This window comes from Galleria mellonella, unplaced genomic scaffold, assembly GCF_026898425.1.
Source record: "Galleria mellonella isolate WM207_F2 unplaced genomic scaffold, CSIRO_AGI_GalMel_v1 utg90, whole genome shotgun sequence".
NCBI classification, from domain to species: domain Eukaryota; kingdom Metazoa; phylum Arthropoda; class Insecta; order Lepidoptera; family Pyralidae; genus Galleria; species Galleria mellonella.
This window is the reverse complement of record NW_026442172.1, coordinates 384,584-402,603: the sequence shown is the minus strand read 5'-3', so window position 1 is coordinate 402,603 and position 18,020 is coordinate 384,584. Positions and strand designations below refer to the sequence as shown.

At 30.5% G+C, this 18,020-nt stretch overlaps 1 protein-coding gene across 1 annotated transcript; it reads left to right on the top strand.

Moving 5' to 3' along the window:
• The first annotated feature begins 1,939 nt into the window (after positions 1–1,939).
• On the top strand, positions 1,940–18,020 carry LOC113519550 (uncharacterized). The gene is made up of 22 exons (XM_052902319.1): positions 1,940–2,153; positions 2,712–2,909; positions 3,709–3,891; positions 4,478–4,547; positions 4,796–4,922; positions 5,027–5,216; positions 5,439–5,551; positions 5,826–6,063; positions 6,601–6,786; positions 7,529–7,702; positions 8,681–8,793; positions 9,554–9,621; positions 11,140–11,354; positions 12,700–12,897; positions 13,644–13,826; positions 13,965–14,034; positions 14,117–14,243; positions 14,360–14,540; positions 15,099–15,211; positions 15,292–15,529; positions 16,688–16,873; positions 17,411–18,020. Exons 1-22 carry the CDS (start codon positions 1,955–1,957, stop codon positions 17,587–17,589), a joined length of 3,549 nt encoding a protein of 1,182 aa, XP_052758279.1. The 5' UTR covers positions 1,940–1,954; the 3' UTR covers positions 17,590–18,020.

The window sequence follows — 18,020 nt, the reverse complement described above, 5'->3', positions numbered from 1 at the left end:
AAAGAATTTTCGTTTTACGAATGACAGAGTTATAAGGTAACAAATATATATATATATATATATATATATATATATATATATATATATATATATATATATATATATATATATATATATATATATGTGTGTGTGTGTGTGTGTGTGTGTGTGTGTGTGTGTGTATATATATTTATATATTGAGAACCTCCTCCTTTATGAAGTCGATTGAAAAATAATTGTCAAAATCACTATAAAACTGTATTACGTGATAATATATCACATATTATTAATACTAATATGTGGCGTACTGCCATGTGGTTCCAGCATAGAATAGGCCACCCCTTCCTTTCCCGTAGGTGCCGTAAGAGGCGATAACTAACTGCGATTGCCAATCCGCCTGCCAAGCGTGGTAACTACTGGCAAAACTCTCTAAGAGGGAGGCTTATGTTCAACAGTAAACCGTTAAAGGCTGATATAGTGATGATGTAAGTTACATTTTATAATCTTCATAATGTAGATAGAGTTTCTATATACACATACTTCGAAAAAACATGTCAACTATTTTATCCATTTATACGTGAATAGGGTTACCATAATATACATTTATACCTTAGTATGTGGGAGAAATTATAGTCAACTTAAAATTTAAAAACAATACGAAATTATTAAGAATATATTTAAAGAAACAAGGTAAACAGTGCCTAAAGATTTGTAATAATGCTTATTTTTCTTAATTACTTTGATTTATATCCAAGAATAGACACAAATGTTTTCATTTTAAAATCTTTGTAAATCGCTTACATTTTAATTAAAACATATTATTTCTCAAGCAATACCAAAATATGCATATTTATGTTATAAAAAAAAAAAAATTTTTAATTTAAATTTAATAAATCGACTAGATCTGGGGAAATTTTAATCCAATTACTTGCAACACTGAAAAAATGGCGCAATTTGTTTTAATAAGAAATAGAGTTAACCAAAGTTCCATTTAGCTAACTAAATGTTGACATATTTTTGGCCCTTGACGCTTTATCATGTATTTTATAATGTAAGTTCATTTTAAACAATATTAGAAAATCATACAATTGAAGAGTTGTATGATATTTCTCTTCTAAGTTCTTTCTTTTCTAAAGTTGATGGACAGGTGCAAAAAAACATTTACTGACTAAATTAAAAGCGGTAACAATAGCGCTACCAGCCGAGAACGCCTGTTTAATTATTAAAAGCAAATAAGTTGTACTATTAATTTGCTCTCACAAATGGTGAACCATCGAATTTACTATGTAAATTATAATTGTTATAATATAATAGTGATTATCGGTTTTAAAAAATTTATTTCAACTAAAAATAAAGCCAAGATTATTGATTTAAATAATGTTTTTTTTTTTTTTTGTATTAATACATACATTGATATCTATTATACATTTTCTTCAATCTTGAAAAATCAAAATTGATTTATTCTATCCCAGTGGACAGCCCAATCAAGACCTGACATAAGAAAAGTTATATAAAAGAAATGATTTTAATTAAATTACACTTCAGTGATTTAATTGTATAATATTGACTTTTCATGTTTAGTCAACTTTTTCTACTCCGAGAAGGTCATTCCATAGAAATTGCAATAAAATTGCTGTTGCATGTTTCGTTACGTCGGCGTATCCGCATTCAAATCGTTTATTTAATAACTCGAAAAATTATTGCAATTTACGCGTAAGTACATATCTAATATTATGACAGTCCATACACAACTCAATGGATTAACAATAGATGACTGAAGAAGTCGTATTGGGATTTAGGAATTAATATTTTTTAATAGTGAGTAAATGTGAAACATTATTACAGTCATTGGCATTAAAATTAAAAATCATTGATTATCGAAAATTTAAATATTAATTGCATAATAATTAGCTTATTCCAAAAAGTTTAAGTGAATCTGTCACAATACTTGTATTTCAGAAAGTGATTAACTACAATGTCAGAAATAATATTAAATAACTACTCAGCGGAGTATTTCCTCAGCTACATCTTCATGTTCTTAATGTCTGGTCTCATGTTTCTCTATATGAAACATAGGCAATCAAGACTTTACAAACTCGGCAACAAGTTACCTGGCCCTTGGGCATTACCGTTTATTGGTAATGCACTCTCAGCCATTGGGATTAAAACATCAGGTAATACAAGATTTATTTTACTATTAAGTTATTGTATTGTATTACAACTATTTGCACTAACAGTTTTACTACCACAATTATTTTTTTACATCCTCATCACACGGCATTTTCAACAACAGCCAAAGATTTATCATTGCAGTAAATTTTGTTGTAATATATAGCTGAAGACGTGAGATCTTAAACCAAACGAGTAAATTCTTCTTTTCTGTAATCTCGTCCAAGTTTTGTTTATTATAATCATGTTAAAAAAAGAAGTGCGAGCATTTAGAACAGTATGTATCACAGTATTCGCAAACACTTTTTTTTTTATTGCATTATTCTATTGCTTCAAACTTAAATAGTATTTTTCATTATTTTTCTCTTTATGCATTGACATTTTGTGATACTGCAATAAATATTCGTGTAAAATAAAAATAGTATTCAAATACTACCACACCTCAATAACATTTTCTGTATCTTGTATATGTATATTTTGAAAAATTATATACAAATTATTCTTAAGATAATCATCAGTTTTGATTTTAAGGCAAACAGTCTTACAATAAAACTTCATTGCAGGCGTGGTGCCCATAGCTTTAATGTATGGTAAAAAATATGGGCACGTGATACGCGGTTGGCTCGGAACGAGACTGTTCATATTCCTGACACGAGCTGAAGATGTTGAAGCTATCCTCTCCAGCCAAGAACACATTGATAAGTCAAGTGAATACGACTTATTTAAACATTGGCTTGGCGGCGGCATACTTATAAGCCAAGGTTTGTTTACAAATATTACCCAATTCGATATTCTTCCCATAACCAGAGGGAGACTTTGTATAAAAGTCGTTTACTTGGGCTCCTCTGTCCCATTCGTGTTTCTACCGTAAAGCAGTAGTATTTACATGGCTGTGTTTCGGTTTGAAGGGTGGGATATAGCAGTGAATTTACAGGGTATAAAGGAATAACACCTGAGTTCTCAGGAATGGCAGCGCATGGGGGTATCATGGGCGAAACAGTATACTCTGTTATGTCCATAATACTCCTCATAGTTATAGGCGACGGTTACCATTTTTCATCAGGTGGGTCGTCAGCTTGTTTGTCATTCTAAATTGCATAAAAAAGATTCTATCATACTCGTATATATAGTCTAAGATTTTTTGACAGCTATTAAGAGTCTTCATTAATTTATTATTTACCAGTTAGTCATTCCAAAGACAGCATTTAGCGTCGAAATTTTATAAGAATCATGATTCAAAAGTAATTTCTAAATGATTCTAAAGTAAGTGTTCTCGATATTTTGAGAAACAGTGCTCATGTAGAACGCCTTGAATAACAGTGTTAAGTATATTATTTAATAATACTATATAATATACAAATGATATTTTAAACAAAATATTTTAAATATTACTATATTTAGTAAGTAATGCAGATTAAATGGATCAAATACATCTCTTCCAATCCTACCTATATAAATTATTAAAATGTCTTTTGAATATTATTTAGTTGTTTTTCATGTTATATATAAACCCATAACCGTTGGATTATCGTGCCGATATAAAATTCTATATTGATTCAGGTGAAAAATGGCGTACTGACCGTAAAATGATTGCGCCAACATTCCACATGAATGTATTGAAGTCGTTCATGCCCGTATTTAATGCAAAATCCAAGGATCTAGTAGATCAACTGAAATGTGAAGTTGGTAAAACGTTTGATATCCATGATAACATGAGCGGTACATCAGTTAACATACTTCTTGGTAAGTTGTGATAATAGTATTCGAATTATTTTAAAATGAACAAAATAAATCTCAATTTACCGTAAAGCTTAGTTTTAACAGATCGAATTGCATATAAATTCAGTGGTAATTGGGTACTACACGTACCAATTTTCGGTTCTTCTTTCTTTACATTATTTATTTCACATTTGTTCTTATCTTTTGTACTAAAACAATAAATTTACCTACCCCGTGTATAACCTAATTGGTATTCCATATTATTTCGATTAGCAGTTATTCATTTTTTCCTATTAAAATCGAAATATATTTTAAAACTGCGTTCATATCAAATCGTTATTTTATCTAAATATTAAACTATGAGTCGAGCCTTGCAGTACCAGGCTTACTTGCGCTTTAATTGTTTTTATTATACTTTTTTTATTATTATACAGTGTGCTTGTATGCAGTGGTTAATTTTCCATATTTATCGCATATAAAACAAAGACAACAATAAAGTTAATTCTATGTTAATACGTTGACCTCAATTTACGTACTTTCAATTGTTATTATTCATTAAACACAAAAGTTTACAATTTGCATCATGCAATTTGCACATCATTTCTTCCAGAAACCGTTATGGGTATAAATAGAAAAACAGAAGCTAAATCTGGATATGATTATGCAATGGCTGTAATGAAGTGAGTACAGTATAAGAAAATATTAAAAAATAATAATGCACCTTTATTTTTATAACCCTAGCGTTACGTAATATAATACATTAATTCCAGCTATTACGCACTGATAAAGTCCTTAATTCCCATAATAGAACAATGTAGTCTACTTCATGTGGTGGCAATAGTAGCCTTATTATTTTTATTATATTGTCGTTACAAATATTACTACTAAAAATTAACTTACATTACTCTGATAAAGCGATTATTTACAGGATGTGTGATATAATACATCAAAGACATTACAAATTATGGCTACGACTCGATTTAACATTCAAATTCACAACGTTATTTAAGAAACAATTTGAACTCTTAAATACAATACATGGACTTACCAAGCAGGTACAATCGTTATTATCGAAACTTATAAAATATTTATCGTATTCAAAATTAATAAATCCAAAATAAAATAACATGTAGTATAACATAAACATTTATACTTCTAGGTTATTAAAGCCAAAAAGGAAATATATTTAAGCAATAAAGCTAGTGACACTATTTTAATTCCAAAATTTAACGAACGATTAATTAAATCCAATGATCACAAGCAACCTGAAGAAAAAACAGCAACTTATTCGGATGATATTTTCAAACATTTCAAAGACGATTTAGATTTTAATGATGAAAATGATATTGGTAAGATATTTCACCTGTTTATTTTGAAATTTTTCGTAGGAATAAAAGGTATATAACCCTAATAAAATATGAAATATGCTGGAAATAAAATACTAAATATTTCAAAATTTTATCTTGCTTTCACATATCTCTAAGCATTAATTAAAATACTTGCATGTACAATGCAAGTAGTTTAATTAATGCAAGTAGTAAGTTAGAAATTTATATATTATTTGATTATAGGTGAGAAGAAACGCCTAGCCTTCCTTGATTTACTATTAGAAGCCAATCAAAATGGAACAAACAATTTTTCTGATAAAGATATCAAAGATCAAGTGAATACCATCATGTTTGCTGTCAGTATATTACTTTAATAAATATTTTCTGAAAAAGAAATTAAAGAATGTTAAGTACTAACTTGGAATCTTATCAACTTGTAAAAAGAGTGCATTATTTATACGAAATTTGTATGTAGTTTTATAAGTATTTAAAAAGATTTTATAATAAACTAATACACTGTGTTTTAGTCTAACATTGTAATATGTAAATAGTATAACCTGTTAACTACACTCTATAATATTATGGTTTTATATGTTTCTATACATTATACCTAATCTTTGTTACATTTAGGGTCATGACACAGTAGCAGCAAGTGCCAGTTTTGTCTTGTCCTTGTTGGGTGGTCACCAAAACATTCAAGATAGGGTATATCGTGAATTGTTTGAAATCTTTGGAGACACGAATCGTCCCGCTACATTTGCTGATACAATTCAAATGAAATACTTGGAGAGAGTAATCCTTGAATCATTGCGATTGTTTCCACCTGTCCCTGCTATTGCAAGGCACTTAAAACACGACGTTACTATAAGTATGTATCGAATTTGCATCTTCATTATCATCATCATTATCATTATATCAGCCTTTAACTGTTCACTGCTGAACATAAGCCTATCTCTTAGGGGGTGTTTCCCCTCAAAGGGGTTTTGGAGTTTCTACTCTTGGCAGGCAGATTGGCAAGCGCAGTTAGGCTTTGAAGATGTTTAAAAAAGGACGCTGCTGCCCATTCCTCGCAGTTCCTTAATCGCCTTTTACGATACCCGCGGGAAACGATGGAGTAACCTATTCTATGCCGTTAACATCCGTTTACATGCGATATGACCCCACGGCAACTTCATTGTAATAAAACAATTTTACAAAATAATTAACCATATCCCAGTATTCATATTATAAGTGCAAATGTTTGTAAGAATTATTTATATTGGACTTAAGTGTAAAAAAAATGTGGGCATGCCAAATATTATAATCATCACAATAATTAATAATTAACCCAACGTACCATTATCTGATATTACGTCAATATTTATTTATAACTTAATAATTTTATAATAATTTATTACCTCTACAGAAACAAAAAACTACGTTTTACCGGCAAACTCAACAGTAGTAATTATACCATATAAAATTCACCGTGATCCAGAAGTATACAAAAACCCGGACAAGTTCGATCCTGACAATTTCTTGCCAGAGTATACACAGCGCCGACACTACTACAGCTTTATACCTTTCAGTGCCGGGCCTAGAAGCTGTATCGGTAAGCCTCATAAGATAAAAAAACTGTTTATTACATCTAAATCATCAGTTATATTACGTTACGAATTACGTATGACTCGTCAAGTAAGTAATATCATTTTGTCTATTTCTGTCGTGACTGAAGAATAAAACTGCCAAAACTAACTCGAGTCTCTAGGTGGCTTGACCTCCAGTGACTGAGTATTCCTGTTTCCTAAAATTTAAGAAGCTTGTAACAAGGAGCAACATATGTAACAGTTTCTATCGTATGCGTGCGCGTGCGTGTGCGCGTGCGCGTGCGTGAGCGCGAGCGTGTGCGTGTGCGTGTGCGTGTGCGTGTGCGTGTGCGTGTGCGTGTGCGTGTGCGTGTGCGTGTGCGCGAGCGCGTGCGCGAAGCGCGTGCGCGCGCGCGCGTGCGTGTGCGTGTGCGTGTGCGTGTGCGTGTGCGTGTGCGTGTGCGTGTGCGTGTGCGTGTGCGTGTGCGTGTGTGTGCATGTGCGTGTGCGTGTGCGTGTACGTGTGCGTGTGCGTGTACGTATGCGTGTGCGTGTGTATATACGCGTGCGCGTGCGAGTGCGCGTGCGCGCGTGGGTGCGTGCGTGCGCGCAACGTGCGCATCTGTAAATGTGTGTATATGCCTTTGTAAATGTGTGTATGTGTGTGTGTGTGTGTGTGTGTGTGTGGTAGGAAATATAAATAAAATTTGATTCCGCCAAACAAAACCAATCTATCCCTGAAGTAAAAATATTTACATCTCATTACAGGTCGTAAATATGGAATGTTAAAATTAAAAGTGCTGATATCAACAATACTACGAAATTACGAAATAATATCGAAAGTGCCACAGGAAGATTGTCTCCAAGCTGACATTATTTTAAAGATATCCGATGGATTCAAAATCAATATTGAACCAAGAAAAAGAATTATAAATGATATTAGCTAAGGCCAAATGTGTTGAAATTATTAAAGGACTAGCAATAAAACCTCCTTTTACATACAAGAAAATATATATAACACATGTGTGTATAGTGTAGTAAATAATTTAGGAGTATAGATATCTAATATTTTATTCTCTGTAACACTATTTCGATAACACGAGAATTTCTATGGATGCTCAGACTGTGATACATGTTTCTGAATATCTAACTTAAATCATTTTAGACGAAGCAAATATATATTTTCAGTAATACTTAATATGCACATTATCTATGCCTGCTATTATTAAATTTAATAAAGTAACTACCAACTTCCATATTGTGCTGAAGGTTGTTGTTAATAATCCTTAAGATACCAAATTGTCTACGTATATAATCGTTTGAAACAACTATTTAACACTTTTTAGTAGATTTAACGATCGACTGCTAATTAATCCCTTCTATGTGTTATTAGTAATTTTACCTTCTGAGCAGGTAATTATTAGGTATGCTGTAGATGTGTTTCTCATATGTTTGATAAAATTTTGTAATAGATTTACTTTTGTGAGTGTCTATTTTATAAAATTATAATTTGTTATAATAAAAATGTATAATATACCGGTAACTAATAAATAAATGAATAAAAATATAATAATTCAATTATTTACCAAATACAAAATATATTACGATCACTCTATTACAAAAAGAAGATAAAATAGTATCTGCCTGGACTTGAAAACTTGAAAAATCGAAACATCGTAATTGTGAAAAAGTATCGACTAATATTCATTTGATTCTTATGGCAAAATAGATTGAATAAAAAAAAAAGACCAGTCATCTTATGAATGTGTGCCATTACTTCTGTTCTTGTTGGTAAGTACTGAATATAAAGAAGATAAAGATTTTCATTGTTTTCTCAAAGCTACTCTAATAATTAAAATGGACTAAAAAAACTTTTCTGAATAAATTTTAGATCAAAAACATTTTTATTTTAATTTTAAGGTATTGTCATTAGTGCAATACGTCTTAATTATTATTATAAACGATTATTTGATAACAGTACTAAATATTATTTCATTCCATTTTATATTAGTACAAAAAACAAAACCGTTCAGGTATGAGTTGAATTCATACGCCGAAGACTCCATATATAAACATGTATTACATAAAATAACTTGATTTCTCATACGAAATAGACTCCTAGTAATTATTATTATGGATACTACAATTTTTAATTTCTTATTTTGGACTATATTTGTGGTTAAAAACTAGGCCGCAAACTAAGTTTATTTCTGAAAGCTTTTTGATAATTTCTCAAAAATGATACTAGTTAAAGACCTTATTTTAATTTTCCTATAACTTTAGCGACAGGAAGGATTATTTTTCACATATTTTCGTTCATAACTAAAAATTGTAGATCAATTTTGAAATTTTGAATTGCTATTTTGGATTCCCTAGCAGAGAAAATAAAAATATTTTTTTTAAATTATTTCGATTGAATATAAGCGGACTAATAAAATGTAAATCCATTGCAAAATATAACGCTGTGACAAACGGACGGACGAACAAAGGCGCGTCATAAAGGTTCCTTTGTACCTTTTTGGAATGGAACTCTAAAATTGTTTCTTTTACCTTTATCACTGACTATTCATATCTACACCTCCCAAAAAATATATACTCGTATTATATATTCTAAAAATTTATATCTGTTACATAAATGGGGCTTCATGTTTTAAGCTTACATTACAGTGTAAGGAGTCATTAAACCATTAAAAAATAGAGCTTTCCTGTCGTTGTACCATAATATTATAATGCAAATTTTATTTATAAATACAAGGGTCAAGTGTATTACACGATAGGTCATTGTAATAAAAGTGCTGTTTTTTCAAAAAGGAATTGCACAACCACAGTGTCAGACGACTGCAGTGTTTGTTTTCCTTCAGGTATTACTTTTAGAATTTGTTTTTTTTTTATTTGGATTATTTGGACTTATGGTCCATTCTTTATTTTTGCTTTTATACAAATGTTCATAGTTTTTTAAATGAATAATGTTAAAGACAATTATAATAAAACTATTTTACATTATTTGATAAATAAATACATAAAAAGCACTTACTAAAGGAGGTAAAAGCACTTTCTAAAGGTAGTTACATACATCACAATGCAATAGAAGAATAATAATATTTAAATGTGGTTAATAGTTCATTAATTTATTAATTTACACAAATTTGTATTTATACAGTGTACTATTATACTATCAATGTAATAATAACAAAGGAATATAAACAAAAACAACTGAATTCTACCTGGTAAAGAACATGCCGTGAAGATAGATAAAATATGTACATATATTTATTTACATCTTCCAGTGATAAAGAAATCTTGTTAATATATTTTAATATTTTTATAATAAGCTTTGAATAAATAAAATCGAGGTCAAAACCGCACGATTTGCATGACAAATTTAAAAGTTATTTTAATATACTGTTTCTTAGGAAAACTTATATAGTTTAATGTATAATATATTTAAGTAATATATAATAAATTTATGGTATTCTGTAGTATTTCACTTTATCTATTACATATTATTAATTTTCTATTACAATATAAATTCCATATATTTTTATCTTTGTTTATTTTTAAATATCTAATAATATTTCTTTATATCTACAGTTAATTAATATCTTTTAGTGGTTAATATGAAACCAAAGATTTCTTTTTCCTTTTACATTCTTCTATGTCTCTCATTGTACTTGTATTTTCATAGCACCTATCAACATTTATAGTAACCGTATCAATATCGAAATTCAGAAATACATTTCTTCGTTATTTTAATAAGTCAATAAAATTTTAATCTCAAGTTATTTTTTTTTACTTGACTTTTATTTAGATAATATGACTGTTAATTTACCTTTTTTGAATTGCTTTTCTTCTTTTGTAGCTTTTATTTTGTTTATATTGCCTCTAGTGTTCCCGAGTATATCACAAGATTTCCTAATAAGCTATAAATTTCTAATGGTAACAAAGTCTTTGTTAGTTTGGCTCGAGACAACTAGAAAATTCCATATATATATTCTACCCTCATGAATTATGCTATCAACCTATGCATTGCGATATTTCGTTCGATGTTAAACATAATTTAAAAACCATAAATTTAATATTTTTCAAAAGTTCGCCTAAATTATGTAAAATAATATCTGTTCTTTATTTATATATATTATGATAAATAGTTTAGCGATCAATTTATTAAAATCTGTAGTGCATTGTTAATTCGATGAAATTATTAATTCGAATTAAACTTGACATCAACAAATTAATGTCAGCATTTATTTATAACAAACAAATTAAATTAATACTTTTGTAATCCTAATTGTTTATGTGAAATTAATAACTCTGAAAAAGTTCAAATTACTTATATTTGATAAAAAAAAAATAAACTAAGCTAATCATTTATTTTTTAGCACCATGTCGCTGGTAATTGAACAAGAACAAATCTATCAATATGACATCACCAGACTTCTTTTCTATTTTCTCGTGATCATCATGTGTGGACTATGGTTACTGTACAGAAGACAACAACAGTCCAGGCTGTATAAATTGGGTAATATGATTCCTGGTCCCCCTCCACTGCCTTTACTTGGCAACTCTTTGCTAGCATTCGGGAAGAAACCGTCAGGTAATTTAACATTATCTAGAGAAATATTGATTATTACGGAGCACGTGACGCTTACCATGTAAAAACGATATTGCTTATAATTATCATCAAACCAAACAGCTCGATATTGATTTTTAGTTGAAGCTTTCATCGCTTACATTAGTATACGTTTGACATCCTTAATTGCCTCTTATCCTGTAATTATTATTGTAATATTAGTCGTTAACTCGTTAGCTTCTCCATAAGAGGAGTTATAGCAGAAGTTGCCACATTTTGCAAGCGGTATCCGTAGTTAGGCTCTGATCATGTATTTTTTTTAATAGATGACAATGAAATGGTTAACCCCGCCCGTGCTAACGGTATACACTGGCAGGGCACCAGTTCGAGATGATAAGTGAGGATGAAAAGACAGGTCAATTAGCCCTTATGATAAATACATTTAAAATTCAGTACGATAGTTTCCAGAGTGACCTCGTGGAGTTCGACCTGGTATATTGCTAGCTTGAGTCCTTAGTCTCCATACTAACAATCTCTTCCCTCCTCGGCTCTTATTCTGTTTTAAGAGAGACGTTACTAACCATCAGTCAACTATTAAGCTCCCTTTGTCTGGTAGCCTGTTCTATATCGGGAAGATATGGGACTGCACTGTAATGCTATTCTATAAAGTGGAACTCGAAACTTGAATTTCACTACCCCAGATTTGCGAGTAATGTAATGTACATTTAGAATTCTGTAATATCGATGATAGCGCTATTTTGTTATAAACATAGGACTCTGGGTAAATATGCTAACATTGTTAGGAACTTATTTTAGCTTTCAAAACTCATTTCAATTCATATGTAATAGGCAGGGCCAAATTAAAAGTACCCGTAACCGACGAGCGTGTATGACAAGATTGATGAATGTGGAAGAAGCGAAAGAGGTTTGTTTGAATCGAAGCATTTGGCGTTCCATTGTTTTTGCCTACCCTAATGGGAAACAGGCGTGACAGATATGTATGTATGTATGTATGTAATAGGCAATGACGAAATTGTACAGAACGGATGGATTGAAAGTGAAATTTAAATGTGTTATGAAGTGAAATAGGGAATTTTACAGAATAGCATTGCTGTGGATAGAAAGCAGTAGTGACATATTATATTCTTCATCACTACCCGAAGTTGATATGCGTGGAATTTAAATAAATACTATGGAATAAATAAAATTATTTTGAATAGAAAAATTACTACAATTTTATTACAATTTGTGATAAATAATAAAATGAGAGTAAGGAGATGTTCACACTACACATTTTAATTGCTTATAGTGTTTAAAATTTAATATAGTTACATAATATAGTTATAACTTGTAATATCTCGATTTTAAGATATAATGCAAATTGCACTGAAACTTTCAAAGAAATATATATCCATTGGCCGTATTTGGATCGGTTCCAAACTGATCATATTCCTCAGTGAACCTGATGATGTGGAAGTTATTCTCAATAGCCATGTCCATATAGACAAATCAGCAGAGTATCGATTCTTTAAACCATGGCTGGGTGAGGGCCTGCTAATTAGTTCAGGTATGTGCCTAATAATAGCTTTATTATTACGTGGTTTATCTTGAGTGTTATTTCATCATTTATTTAGTAATTGAAATTCACTTGACAAACTGTCTACAAAAGTCTTAGTCAGTAGTTGAAAAAAACTGAATGTTTCTAAAAGTAGAAAGACGCCATCTGTAAACAAGAAGTTTTTGGTAACGAAACAAAAATTGTGAAGCACATCAAAAGGTTCAAATATATTTTGTATTTTATATCAAACACACACACACACACACACACACACACACACACACACACACACACACACACACAAGGAAACACACACACACAAAAAACACACATAAGACATACAGAAGAAAAAACACACACTTTTAGACTTTTTAGCTTTTAGAAGTAGCCTAAAAAAACTAAAAATTAATCTGTTTAAATTTATTAAAATAAAAAAGTAAGTCTACCTATTTTAAAATCATCATTATCATATCAGCCGTTAACTTTTCTTTGCTATACATAAGCCTCCGGCATACAAGGAGGTTTTACCAGTAGTTAACACGCTTGGCAGGCAGGTTAGCAACCATAGTTATGCTTTGATGATGTTTTAAGAGAGATGCCAGTATCCATTCTTTAACCATTAAGGTCCCTTAGTGGCCTCTTACGAGGACCACGGAAATAGAAGAAGTGGTCCATTCTATGCCGGAACCACAGAGTATTTTAAAATGCATATATGAAATTTATTGCTTACTAATAACTATTAAATTTTTTTGCAGGTGAAAAGTGGAGATCACACCGTAAAATGATTGCCCCAACTTTTCATATCAATATTCTAAAATCATTTGTAGGCACATTTAATGAAAATAGTAAAAATGTTGTCGAAAAAATGCGGTCGGAAATTGGTAAAACATTTGATGTGCACAACTATATGAGTGGAGTCACTGTGGACATTTTACTTGGTATTACATACTTTATCGATAATAGATCGTAATCTTTATCTAATTATTTCTTTTTTAATATATAAAAATCAAAATCTTAATAAACATTTTATCTAGAATAGAAAAAAAACTATCTTACGCAAAATTGTAATTTTTCAGAAACTGCCATGGGGATGACAAGAAATACTCAAGAGCAATCTGGTTTAGACTACGCTATGGCCGTTATGAAGTAAATTTGTTAAATATAACATTTTGTTCTCTTGAAAACGTCACGATTCAATAAATATAATATAGTCATTATTATATTTCAGAATGTGTGATATCATTCATCAAAGGCATTACACATTGTGGATGCGATTTGATTCTATATTCAAATTTAGTTCTTTTTTCAAGCAACAAACTAAATTACTTAGTATTATTCATGGACTTACTAATAAGGTATGTAATAACAAATTATAATGATTTGTTTAACCACTCATAACTAATAATGTAAACCTGCACTTACTGTATAAAATATTTATACGATACTGTCAAATTAATTAACAAATTTATAGGTGATTAAAGAAAAAAAACAAGTATATGTAGATAATAAGACAAAGGGTATAGTCCCACCTACATTAGAAGAATTAACAAGGCCATGTGACAACGATATCTCTAGTGATGGAAAAAGTATTTCCGATAATGTTTTCAAAGGCTATCGTGACGATTTGGATTTCAACGACGAATACGACGTTGGTAAGTGGAACAAATGAGTCCCAAATAATTCATTCTATATTAAATTAAAAACTCAACTTGCACACTAAAATACAGTCCGATCTATACTAATATACAATATATGTATATATTTATTTATCATATTATATATATGTTCATATGAATCTAACTATATATTTATAATATATTAAGTGTTACTTTATATTTCCTCAATTCAATAATGCACCGTCTATTTATTTCTCTGTTTTCCCAATAGTTGACTGGTGAAGAATACCGTCCAGTGTTAAGTCCGCCAAATGTACATAGAATTTTACTTTACATTAAATATTAAATAAATAAAAAAATTACAAAGAGGAGAGAACTTTTTGTATGTTGATTGATGTATGTTGAAATTGATTTTTTTTTTATGTTTGTTCGTTAAGTAATTTACGATACCGAAAATTTATTGTCAAAAGTACTATAGATTTATTAAGTAAATAAAACTATTGACAGTATAGCAAATATTCCTACCATTTTGGTCTTATTATAACTTAATTAGTAATTATGGTATTATGTATCTTACCTTATTTTTTATCATAGGTATAAAGAAACGTCTCGCCTTCTTGGATCTTATGATTGAGTCAGCACAAAATGGTACAAATAATATTACAGATCATGAAATAAAGGATGAAGTGGACACTATAATGTTTGAGGTGAGATAAAACATAAATAAATCCATTATTTTTTATTTTCGATACAACAAAATACTTTCGTTAAGTCTTTTTTCAATTAGGGTCATGATACAACAGCAGCTGGCTCCAGTTTCGTTTTGTCATTACTCGGCATTTATCAAGACGTTCAGAAAAAAGTTTATGATGAATTATACGAAATTTTCGGTGACTCTGATCGAGCAACCACTTTTGGTGATACTCTTAAAATGAAATATCTTGAGAGAGTCATTCTGGAATCTCTAAGGCTGTACCCGCCAGTACCTATGATTGCTAGAAAACTGAAGCGTGATGTTAAAATAAGTAAGTTGATAACTTTTTCTATATTATCGTTACCTTGTAAATTGTAAACACAGAACAAACTATTTAGAATAATTCATCATATCAGCCTTTAACTGTCCACTGGTGAACATAAGCCTCTCTTTTAGGGGGTTTTGCCAGTAGTTGCCACGCGTGGAAGGCGGATTGGCAACCGCAGTTAGGCTTTAGAAATGTTTTAGGTTTTAGGCATAGACAGTGCCCCTCTACCCATCCCTCCCACTTCCTTAGTCGCATCTTACGACACCCACGGGAAAGGAAAGGGTGTCCTATTCTATGCCACTGCCATGATTATAGTTTTCAAAAACAACGCTTCATGCGTTATGCGAATATCATGAATTTTTTAGATTCATGTGATTCTTCGCGTATATTCTGAGATATCCATAGTGCTGTTATAATACATACAATGTAAAATCTTTATTATACGTAATTATTACTTATTGCTTGTACTCTTTATATCTATCTATAGCAATATTTACTATGTTCTATGATATACAATACAATAAATAAATACAATTGACCGTATAGTCCCGGTAAAAAATAGGCCACCCCTTCCTACCAAAAGTACCGACTAAGGGAGGGCGAGTGATGGGTAGCATCGTCCCTCTTAAAACATGTCTAAAACCCTGACTGCGGTTGCCATTCCGCCTGCCAAGCGTAGCAAATACTGGGAAAACCTCCCAAGAGGTGGGGAGCTTATGTTCAGCTGTAGACAGTTAAAGGCTGATATGATGATGATATAAAATTAAATAACATGTTATAGAATGAAGAGTTTATTCAGAGTTTGTTCTTTTTTTAGTTTTGACCATAGTTTTTTTTTTTTTTTTTTTTGTTCAGTGTATTGAGTCTCCTATCCGAAAAATGGGTATTAGCGACTCGCACGCATGCTAAAGTTAAATGAGATAAGGGGCCTTAAAATCAGAAGTGTGCATATATAACAACAGCGGAGGCGGCTCCTATTACTTAATAGTTTTCTTTTTCTTTTTTATTGTTGTTTTTTTAATTGTTATTGTTGGTAATAAAGACTGTATCTATCTGTCTATCTATCTAATTGAGGAAATAGATGATTTTTTTTTCATGAAAAATTATTAGCATTTTAAATTGATGTATTATTAGATATAATCCTCTTCCTTTTATTTCTAGTTACAAACAATTATGTACTGCCGGCTGGTTCAACAGTTGTAATTGGTACGTACAAAATACACCGATCACCTAAGTACTACAAAAACCCCGATAAATTTGATCCCGATAACTTTTTACCGGAAAATACGCAGAACAGACATTATTATAGCTTTATTCCATTCAGTGCGGGACCCAGAAGCTGTGTTGGTATGTATAATTTATATTAATAATAAGTATAAAAAAATAGCTTTTCATAACTATTAAACATAAATGATTACCTAGTAAACTAGTTTTTCTCAAATCTTAAAAAAATAAAAATATGACGTATGACGTAATACTGTCCCATTTGTGTTTCAACCGTAAAGCAGTTGTGTTTGCATGGCTATGTTTCGGTTTGAAGGGTGGGATATCCGTGGCACTGCTCATGTCTATAGGCGACGGTTACCACTTTCCATCAGGTGGGCCGTCAGCCTGTTTGCCATTTTAAGTTGTATAAAAAAAATGAAATTAATATAAAATCCTAACTAAAATTCAATAACGTTCTTAAACAATTATATAATCATTATTTTTATTTATACTACTGTTGAATATTAGCAGAAGGGTAGCACATCGATTGGATCAATTTTTGTTTATTTACATTTTAAATTATTTGAAAGAGATTACTAAATTATTTGACTTTATATTATATATTATTTCTCATATATTAAATGATGAGACGTATGATATAGCTAATTATTATTTCAGGTCGCAAATATGCTATATTAAAACTTAAGGTGCTATTGTCGACGATATTGCGTAACTACAAAGTGGTGTCTGATATATCCGAAGAACAGTTCATACTGCAGGCCGATATCATACTCAAAAGGACAGACGGCTTCATGATCAAGATAGAGCCTAGAAAAAGGATTCCATCTACTGCTTAGTTTTTTTTTCTAATTTTTTAATGATTATTGTTTTCCGATGTGGAACCGATTGCAGCATCATTGTAATCTGTTTACGACTACCACAATTTTACTCATAATCTGCCGATTATAAGTAAATCGCACCCAGTATCATTTATCTTCATATGAATCTGATTCAACTAATTTGCTTATTGATATAGAAATTAACGGAACACCACGATTTGAATGTACCAATCATGCGTCGAATTTTGACGATTATAGATTGCTTTATAAATAAAAAATAGAACTATATAAAGAATATAATCGTACAAAATGTAAAAAAAATTAAATGTAAAAAATATACACCAAGGAGAGAAAATTACAAATTAATTAAATAAAGAGCCATAGTTAATGATTATAAACAATAAAAGATACCTCCAGTAGTGCACTATAATTTATTCGAGTAATTAATA

What these genes read in the sequence shown, in the direction of transcription:
- LOC113519550 (XM_052902319.1), top strand. Translation starts at nt 1,955, where the DNA reads ATGTCAGAAATAATATTAAATAACTACTCAGCGGAGTATTTCCTCAGC. An exon ending in TGAATACCATCATGTTTGCT is followed by an intron (nt 5,552 to 5,825) that starts GTCAGTATATTA and finishes TGTTACATTTAG; the next exon opens with GGTCATGACACAGTAGCAGC. An exon ending in GAAGCGTGATGTTAAAATAA is followed by an intron (nt 15,530 to 16,687) that starts GTAAGTTGATAA and finishes TTTTATTTCTAG; the next exon opens with TTACAAACAATTATGTACTG.